General features: G+C 43.5%; 1 protein-coding gene and 3 long non-coding RNA genes across 4 annotated transcripts; all 4 read right to left on the bottom strand.

Moving 5' to 3' along the window:
• Positions 1 to 1,061: 1,061 nt before the first annotated feature.
• On the bottom strand, positions 1,062 to 3,355 carry LOC141784503 (uncharacterized). The gene is made up of 6 exons (XM_074662342.1): positions 3,190 to 3,355; positions 2,935 to 3,086; positions 2,550 to 2,614; positions 2,215 to 2,352; positions 1,178 to 1,343; positions 1,062 to 1,067 (listed from the first exon to the last, which is right to left on the bottom strand). Exons 1-6 carry the CDS (start codon positions 3,353 to 3,355, stop codon positions 1,062 to 1,064), a joined length of 693 nt encoding a protein of 230 aa, XP_074518443.1.
• A 2,956-nt stretch (positions 3,356 to 6,311) lies between these two features.
• LOC141811318 (uncharacterized) lies at positions 6,312 to 7,140 on the bottom strand. Its single transcript, XR_012600164.1, has 3 exons — positions 6,995 to 7,140; positions 6,610 to 6,674; positions 6,312 to 6,412 (listed from the first exon to the last, which is right to left on the bottom strand). It is a non-coding gene; the product is annotated as an uncharacterized LOC141811318 (long non-coding RNA).
• A 181-nt stretch (positions 7,141 to 7,321) lies between these two features.
• On the bottom strand, positions 7,322 to 8,160 carry LOC141811320 (uncharacterized). The gene is made up of 3 exons (XR_012600166.1): positions 8,015 to 8,160; positions 7,620 to 7,684; positions 7,322 to 7,422 (listed from the first exon to the last, which is right to left on the bottom strand). It is a non-coding gene; the product is annotated as an uncharacterized LOC141811320 (long non-coding RNA).
• Positions 8,161 to 8,341: 181 nt separating this feature from the next.
• On the bottom strand, positions 8,342 to 9,112 carry LOC141811319 (uncharacterized). Its single transcript, XR_012600165.1, has 3 exons — positions 9,025 to 9,112; positions 8,640 to 8,704; positions 8,342 to 8,442 (listed from the first exon to the last, which is right to left on the bottom strand). It is a non-coding gene; the product is annotated as an uncharacterized LOC141811319 (long non-coding RNA).
• Between the last annotated feature and the right edge of the window lie 572 nt (positions 9,113 to 9,684).

The following is a 9,684-nucleotide window of genomic DNA, read 5'->3' as shown; positions in this document are numbered from 1 at the left end:
ACACTGTGCAACCAAAGAAACCCAACGAAATATAAAGTTGGAGAATAAACAATACAGAAAAATTCCACTTAAAGAAAATTTCATTGAAAAAGGAAATAGTGAAATAAAAAAAAAAAAGAAAGTATAGAGACATGACTGGAATTTTCCTTACGTGATACTTGGACGGAGTCAGGATCAAAGATGGACCTGGTGCCGTTGGCCTGGCTTTCTAGCACAGCACTCTGGAAATCTTGGACAACCTCTTCAGGCAGTGGAAGTTGATCCAACGGTGCAGAGTTGTTAACCACCAGCACTGCTTCTACACTGACATTGCCCATGTTGGACCTATTTTGAAAAAAGGAAAATTGCTCTGTCAGATGGTGTTTTATCCAATTTACATGGCTCTTTACTTTGCAAAAACTTTCTGCAATTCCTGTGTTCCCTTGAGGCTTTTCATTACACAAAACCACATTCAAGAGATGGTTTTTTCATGATGGTTACCCGTTGTTATTGCCATGGACACGCAAGTGTCCAACATTACCTGAACGTGACGACTATCACTTCCACAAAGATGGAAAAGTAATCTTCGTCCACAATTTTCTGAACCTGTAAACAGCAAGACAAGACAGGACAAGACAAGACAAGGAAAAAAAGGGTCAACTGTAGTTCATGGTTCAATTTGCCACTTCGTTTCAGGACATGAAATAGAAGCCAGTGGAAAATTGCAGCCAAAACAAGCAGCTTCTAGTTGAGCAGTCATTTTCTTGGGCAGAAGGGTCATTTTGATTTCATTTTCATTTTCTTTATTTCTTTGCTGGCCATGACTATGTGTCCTCTTGGTGGAAAACTGGACGTTGGCCTTCTCTTTATGCACTCAGGCCATGTAGTCATAAGGATGTGGGGATTCTACACAAAAAACCCTCAAGTTATACTCACCTCAGCCTCCACCTGTCTGGCAAGTTGAACATATTGTGGACTGCTGGAGTTTCTGAGCTCTGGTGTAAATGCCTCATCCAGGGTGGCTTGAAGGCGGTAACTTCTCTCTGGAGCTTGCGTGACCACTGTTGTCGTTGACTCACTACTTATCCCTGTGTGATAGGTGACAAAAGTAAGCATGTGTCTGTGCTTGGCCCAGAATAGATAAACAAGGGAGAGGGTAGAAGAGAGAGACATGACTGGAATTTTCCTTACGTGATACTTGGACGGAGTCAGGATCAAAGATGGACCTGGTGCCGTTGGCCTGGCTTTCTAGCACAGCACTCTGGAAATCTTGGACAACCTCTTCAGGCAGTGGAAGTTGATCCAACGGTGCAGAGTTGTTAACCACCAGCACTGCTTCTACACTGACATTGCCCATGTTGGACCTATTTTGAAAAAAGGAAAATTGCTCTGTCAGATGGTGTTTTATCCAATTTACATGGCTCTTTACTTTGCAAAAACTTTCTGCAATTCCTGTGTTCCCTTGAGGCTTTTCAGTACACAAAACCACATTCAAGAGATGGTTTTTTCATGATGGTTACCCCTTGTTATTGCCATGGACACGCAAGTGTCTAACAATTACCTGAATGTGAGCACTATCACATCCACAAAGATGGAAAAGTAATCTTCGTCCACAATTTTCTGAACCTGTAAACAGCAAGACAAGACAAGACAAGGAAAAAAGGGTCAACTGTAGTTCATGGTTCAATTTGCCACTGGGTTTCAGGACATGAAATAGAAGCCAGTGGAAAATTGCAGCCAAAACAAGCAGCTTCTAGTTGAGCAGTCATTTTCTTGGGCAGAAGGGTCATTTTGATTTCATTTTCATTTTCTTTATTTCTTTGCTGGCCATGACTATGTGTCCTCTTGGTGGAAAACTGGACATTGGCCTTCTCTTTATGCACTCAGGCCATGTAGTCATAAGGATGTGGGGATTCTACACAAAAAACCCTCAAGTTATACTCACCTCAGCCTCCACCTGTCTGGCAAGTTGAACATATTGTGGACTGCTGGAGTTTCTGAGCTCTGGTGTAAATGCCTCATCCAGGGTGGCTTGAAGGCGGTAACTTCTCTCTGGAGCTTGCGTGACCACTGTTGTCGTTGACTCACTACTTAGCCCTGTGTGATAGGTGACAAAAGTAAGCATGTGTCTGTGCTTGGCCCAGAATAGATAAACAAGGGAGAGGGTAGAAGAGAGAGACATGACTGGAATTTTCCTTACGTGATACTTGGACGGAGTCAGGATCAAAGATGGACCTGGTGCCGTTGGCCTGGCTTTCTAGCACAGCACTCTGGAAATCTTGGACAACCTCTTCAGGCAGTGGAAGTTGATCCAACGGTGCAGAGTTGTTAACCACCAGCACTGCTTCTACACTGACATTGCCCATGTTGGACCTATTTTGAAAAAAGGAAAATTGCTCTGTCAGATGGTGTTTTATCCAATTTACATAGCTCTTTACTTTGCAAAAACTTTCTGCAATTCCTGTGTTCCCTTGAGGCTTTTCATTACACAAAACCACATTCAAGAGATGGTCTTTTCATGATGGTTACCCGTTGTTATTGCCATGGACACGCAAGTGTCCAACAATTACCTGAACGTGACGACTATCACTTCCACAAAGATGGAAAAGTAATCTTCGTCCACAATTTTCTGAACCTGTAAACAGCAAGACAAGACAAGACAAGGAAAAAAAGGGTCAACTGTAGTTCATGGTTCAATTTGCCACTTCGTTTCAGGACATGAAATAGAAGCCAGTGGAAAATTGCAGCCAAAACAAGCAGCTTCTAGTTGAGCATTCATTTTCTTGGGCAGAAGGGTCATTTTGATTTCATTTTCATTTTCTTTATTTCTTTGCTGGCCATGACTATGTGTCCTCTTGGTGGAAAACTGGACGTTGGCCTTCTCTTTATGCACTCAGGCCATGTAGTCATAAGGATGTGGGGATTCTACACAAAAAACCCTCAAGTTATACTCACCTCAGCCTCCACCTGTCTGGCAAGTTGAACATATTGTGGACTGCTGGAGTTTCTGAGCTCTGGTGTAAATGCCTCATCCAGGGTGGCTTGAAGGCGGTAACTTCTCTCTGGAGCTTGCGTGACCACTGTTGTCGTTGACTCACTACTTAGCCCTGTGTGATAGGTGACAAAAGTAAGCATGTGTCTGTGCTTGGCCCAGAATAGTTAAACAAGGGAGAGGGTAGAAGAGAGAGACATGACTGGAATTTTCCTTACGTGATACTTGGACGGAGTCAGGATCAAAGATGGACCTGGTGCCGTTGGCCTGGCTTTCTAGCACAGCACTCTGGAAATCTTGGACAACCTCTTCAGGCAGTGGAAGTTGATCCAACGATGCAGAGTTGTTAACCACCAGCACTGCTTCTACACTGACATTGCCCATGTTGGACCTATTTTGAAAAAAGGAAAATTGCTCTGTCAGATGGTGTTTTATCCAATTTACATGGCTCTTTACTTTGCAAAAACTTTCTGCAATTCCTGTGTTCCCTTGAGGCTTTTCATTACACAAAACCACATTCAAGAGATGTTTTTTTCATGATGGTTACCCCTTGTTATTGCCATGGACACGAAAGTGTCTAACAATTACCTGAACGTGACGACTATCACTTCCACAAAGATGGAAAAGTAATCTTCGTCCACAATTTTCTGAACCTGTAAACAGCAAGACAAGACAGGACAAGACAAGACAAGGAAAAAAAGGGTCAACTGTAGTTCATGGTTCAATTTGCCACTGGGTTTCAGGACATGAAATAGAAGCCAATGGAAAATTGCAGCCAAAACAAGCAGCTTCTAGCTGAGCATTCATTTTCTTGGGCAGAAGGGTCATTTTGATTTCATTTTAATTTTCTTTATTTCTTTGCTGGCCATGACTATGTGTCCTCTTGGTGGAAAACTGGACGTTGGCCTTCTCTTTATGCACTCAGGCCATGTAGTCATAAGGATGTGGGGATTCTACACAAAAAACCCTCAAGTTATACTCACCTCAGCCTCCACCTGTCTGGCAAGTTGAACATATTGTGGACTGCTGGAGTTTCTGAGCTCTGGTGTAAATGCCTCATCCAGGGTGGCTTGAAGGCGGTAACTTCTCTCTGGAGCTTGCGTGACCACTGTTGTCGTTGACTCACTACTTAGCCCTGTGTGATAGGTGACAAAAGTAAGCATGTGTCTGTGCTTGGCCCAGAATAGATAAACAAGGGAGAGGGTAGAAGAGAGAGACATGACTGGAATTTTCCTTACGTGATACTTGGACGGAGTCAGGATCAAAGATGGACCTGGTGCCGTTGGCCTGGCTTTCTAGCACAGCACTCTGGAAATCTTGGACAACCTCTTCAGGCAGTGGAAGTTGATCCAACGATGCAGAGTTGTTAACCACCAGCACTGCTTCTACACTGACATTGCCCATGTTGGACCTATTTTGAAAAAAGGAAAATTGCTCTGTCAGATGGTGTTTTATCCAATTTACATGGCTCTTTACTTTGCAAAAACTTTCTGCAATTCCTGTGTTCCCTTGAGGCTTTTCATTACACAAAACCACATTCAAGAGATGTTTTTTTCATGATGGTTACCCCTTGTTATTGCCATGGACACGAAAGTGTCTAACAATTACCTGAACGTGACGACTATCACTTCCACAAAGATGGAAAAGTAATCTTCGTCCACAATTTTCTGAACCTGTAAACAGCAAGACAAGACAAGACAAGGAAAAAAAGGGTCAACTGTAGTTCATGGTTCAATTTGCCACTTCGTTTCAGGACATGAAATAGAAGCCAGTGGAAAATTGCAGCCAAAACAAGCAGCTTCTAGTTGAGCATTCATTTTCTTGGGCAGAAGGGTCATTTTGATTTCATTTTCATTTTCTTTATTTCTTTGCTGGCCACGACTATGTGTCCTCTTGGTGGAAAACTGGACGTTGGCCTTCTCTTTATGCACTCAGGCCATGTAGTCATAAGGATGTGGGGATTCTACACAAAAAACCCTCAAGTTATACTCACCTCAGCCTCCACCTGTCTGGCAAGTTGAACATATTGTGGACTGCTGGAGTTTCTGAGCTCTGGTGTAAATGCCTCATCCAGGGTGGCTTGAAGGCGGTAACTTCTATCTGGAGCTTGCGTGACCACTGTTGTCGTTGACTCACTACTTAGCCCTGTGTGATAGGTGACAAAAGTAAGCATGTGTCTGTGCTTGGCCCAGAATAGATAAACAAGGGAGAGGGTAGAAGAGAGAGACATGACTGGAATTTTCCTTACGTGATACTTGGACGGAGTCAGGATCAAAGATGGACCTGGTGCCGTTGGCCTGGCTTTCTAGCACAGCACTCTGGAAATCTTGGACAACCTCTTCAGGCAGTGGAAGTTGATCCAACGATGCAGAGTTGTTAACCACCAGCACTGCTTCTACACTGACATTGCCCATGTTGGACCTATTTTGAAAAAAGGAAAATTGCTCTGTCAGATGGTGTTTTATCCAATTTACATGGCTCTTTACTTTGCAAAAACTTTCTGCAATTCCTGTGTTCCCTTGAGGCTTTTCATTACACAAAACCACATTCAAGAGATGGTTTTTTCATGATGGTTACCCCTTGTTATTGCCATGGACACGAAAGTGTCTAACAATTACCTGAACGTGACGACTATCACTTCCACAAAGATGGAAAAGTAATCTTCGTCCACAATTTTCTGAACCTGTAAACAGCAAGACAAGACAGGACAAGACAAGACAAGGAAAAAAAGGGTCAACTGTAGTTCATGGTTCAATTTGCCACTGGGTTTCAGGACATGAAATAGAAGCCAGTGGAAAATTGCAGCCAAAACAAGCAGCTTCTAGCTGAGCATTCATTTTCTTGGGCAGAAGGGTCATTTTGATTTCATTTTCATTTTCTTTATTTCTTTGCTGGCCATGACTATGTGTCCTCTTGGTGGAAAACTGGACATTGGCCTTCTCTTTATGCACTCAGGCCATGTAGTCATAAGGATGTGGGGATTCTACACAAAAAACCCTCAAGTTATACTCACCTCAGCCTCCACCTGTCTGGCAAGTTGAACATATTGTGGACTGCTGGAGTTTCTGAGCTCTGGTGTAAATGCCTCATCCAGGGTGGCTTGAAGGCGGTAACTTCTATCTGGAGCTTGCGTGACCCCTGTTGTCGTTGACTCACTACTTAGCCCTGTGTGATAGGTGACAAAAGTAAGCATGTGTCTGTGCTTGGCCCAGAATAGATAAACAAGGGAGAGGGTAGAAGAGAGAGACATGACTGGAATTTTCCTTACGTGATACTTGGACGGAGTCAGGATCAAAGATGGACCTGGTGCCGTTGGCCTGGCTTTCTAGCACAGCACTCTGGAAATCTTGGACAACCTCTTCAGGCAGTGGAAGTTGATCCAACGGTGCAGAGTTGTTAACCACCAGCACTGCTTCTACACTGACATTGCCCATGTTGGACCTATTTTGAAAAAAGGAAAATTGCTCTGTCAGATGGTGTTTTATCCAATTTACATGGCTCTTTACTTTGCAAAAACTTTCTGCAATTCCTGTGTTCCCTTGAGGCTTTTCATTACACAAAACCACATTCAAGAGATGGTTTTTTCATGATGGTTACCCGTTGTTATTGCCATGGACACGCAAGTGTCCAACAATTACCTGAACGTGACGACTATCACTTCCACAAAGATGGAAAAGTAATCTTCGTCCACAATTTTCTGAACCTGTAAACAGCAAGACAAGACAAGACAAGGAAAAAAAGGGTCAACTGTAGTTCATGGTTCAATTTGCCACTTCGTTTCAGGACATGAAATAGAAGCCAGTGGAAAATTGCAGCCAAAACAAGCAGCTTCTAGTTGAGCATTCATTTTCTTGGGCAGAAGGGTCATTTTGATTTCATTTTCATTTTCTTTATTTCTTTGCTGGCCACGACTATGTGTCCTCTTGGTGGAAAACTGGACGTTGGCCTTCTCTTTATGCACTCAGGCCATGTAGTCATAAGGATGTGGGGATTCTACACAAAAAACCCTCAAGTTATACTCACCTCAGCCTCCACCTGTCTGGCAAGTTGAACATATTGTGGACTGCTGGAGTTTCTGAGCTCTGGTGTAAATGCCTCATCCAGGGTGGCTTGAAGGCGGTAACTTCTATCTGGAGCTTGCGTGACCACTGTTGTCGTTGACTCACTACTTAGCCCTGTGTGATAGGTGACAAAAGTAAGCATGTGTCTGTGCTTGGCCCAGAATAGATAAACAAGGGAGAGGGTAGAAGAGAGAGACATGACTGGAATTTTCCTTACGTGATACTTGGACGGAGTCAGGATCAAAGATGGACCTGGTGCCGTTGGCCTGGCTTTCTAGCACAGCACTCTGGAAATCTTGGACAACCTCTTCAGGCAGTGGAAGTTGATCCAACGATGCAGAGTTGTTAACCACCAGCACTGCTTCTACACTGACATTGCCCATGTTGGACCTATTTTGAAAAAAGGAAAATTGCTCTGTCAGATGGTGTTTTATCCAATTTACATGGCTCTTTACTTTGCAAAAACTTTCTGCAATTCCTGTGTTCCCTTGAGGCTTTTCATTACACAAAACCACATTCAAGAGATGGTTTTTTCATGATGGTTACCCCTTGTTATTGCCATGGACACGAAAGTGTCTAACAATTACCTGAACGTGACGACTATCACTTCCACAAAGATGGAAAAGTAATCTTCGTCCACAATTTTCTGAACCTGTAAACAGCAAGACAAGACAGGACAAGACAAGACAAGGAAAAAAAGGGTCAACTGTAGTTCATGGTTCAATTTGCCACTGGGTTTCAGGACATGAAATAGAAGCCAGTGGAAAAGTGCAGCCAAAACAAGCAGCTTCTAGCTGAGCATTCATTTTCTTGGGCAGAAGGGTCATTTTGATTTCATTTTCATTTTCTTTATTTCTTTGCTGGCCATGACTATGTGTCCTCTTGGTGGAAAACTGGACATTGGCCTTCTCTTTATGCACTCAGGCCATGTAGTCATAAGGATGTGGGGATTCTACACAAAAAACCCTCAAGTTATACTCACCTCAGCCTCCACCTGTCTGGCAAGTTGAACATATTGTGGACTGCTGGAGTTTCTGAGCTCTGGTGTAAATGCCTCATCCAGGGTGGCTTGAAGGCGGTAACTTCTCTCTGGAGCTTGCGTGACCACTGTTGTCGTTGACTCACTACTTAGCCCTGTGTGATAGGTGACAAAAGTAAGCATGTGTCTGTGCTTGGCCCAGAATAGATAAACAAGGGAGAGGGTAGAAGAGAGAGACATGACTGGAATTTTCCTTACGTGATACTTGGACGGAGTCAGGATCAAAGATGGACCTGGTGCCGTTGGCCTGGCTTTCTAGCACAGCACTCTGGAAATCTTGGACAACCTCTTCAGGCAGTGGAAGTTGATCCAACGGTGCAGAGTTGTTAACCACCAGCACTGCTTCTACACTGACATTGCCCATGTTGGACCTATTTTGAAAAAAGGAAAATTGCTCTGTCAGATGGTGTTTTATCCAATTTACATGGCTCTTTACTTTGCAAAAACTTTCTGCAATTCCTGTGTTCCCTTGAGGCTTTTCATTACACAAAACCACATTCAAGAGATGGTTTTTTCATGATGGTTACCCGTTGTTATTGCCATGGACACGCAAGTGTCCAACAATTACCTGAACGTGACGACTATCACTTCCACAAAGATGGAAAAGTAATCTTCGTCCACAATTTTCTGAACCTGTAAACAGCAAGACAAGACAAGACAAGGAAAAAAAGGGTCAACTGTAGTTCATGGTTCAATTTGCCACTTCGTTTCAGGACATGAAATAGAAGCCAGTGGAAAATTGCAGCCAAAACAAGCAGCTTCTAGTTGAGCAGTCATTTTCTTGGGCAGAAGGGTCATTTTGATTTCATTTTCATTTTCTTTATTTCTTTGCTGGCCACGACTATGTGTCCTCTTGGTGGAAATCTGGACGTTGGCCTTCTCTTTATGCACTCAGGCCATGTAGTCATAAGGATGTGGGGATTCTACACAAAAAACCCTCAAGTTATACTCACCTCAGCCTCCACCTGTCTGGCAAGTTGAACATATTGTGGACTGCTGGAGTTTCTGAGCTCTGGTGTAAATGCCTCATCCAGGGTGGCTTGAAGGCGGTAACTTCTATCTGGAGCTTGCGTGACCCCTGTTGTCGTTGACTCACTACTTAGCCCTGTGTGATAGGTGACAAAAGTAAGCATGTGTCTGTGCTTGGCCCAGAATAGATAAACAAGGGAGAGGGTAGAAGAGAGAGACATGACTGGAATTTTCCTTACGTGATACTTGGACGGAGTCAGGATCAAAGATGGACCTGGTGCCGTTGGCCTGGCTTTCTAGCACAGCACTCTGGAAATCTTGGACAACCTCTTCAGGCAGTGGAAGTTGATCCAACGGTGCAGAGTTGTTAACCACCAGCACTGCTTCTACACTGACATTGCCCATGTTGGACCTATTTTGAAAAAAGGAAAATTGCTCTGTCAGATGGTGTTTTATCCAATTTACATGGCTCTTTACTTTGCAAAAACTTTCTGCAATTCCTGTGTTCCCTTGAGGCTTTTCAGTACACAAAACCACATTCAAGAGATGGTTTTTTCATGATGGTTACCCCTTGTTATTGCCATGGACACGCAAGTGTCTAACAATTACCTGAATGTGAGCACTATCACATCCACAAAGATGGA

Source organism: Halichoeres trimaculatus, unplaced genomic scaffold (assembly GCF_033239565.1).
Source record: "Halichoeres trimaculatus isolate MK-OKI-2021-1 unplaced genomic scaffold, fHalTri1.1 fHalTri1_scaffold_22, whole genome shotgun sequence".
In the NCBI taxonomy this organism is placed as follows: Eukaryota; Metazoa; Chordata; class Actinopteri; order Labriformes; family Labridae; genus Halichoeres; species Halichoeres trimaculatus.
This window is presented reverse-complemented; position numbering and strand designations above follow the sequence as displayed.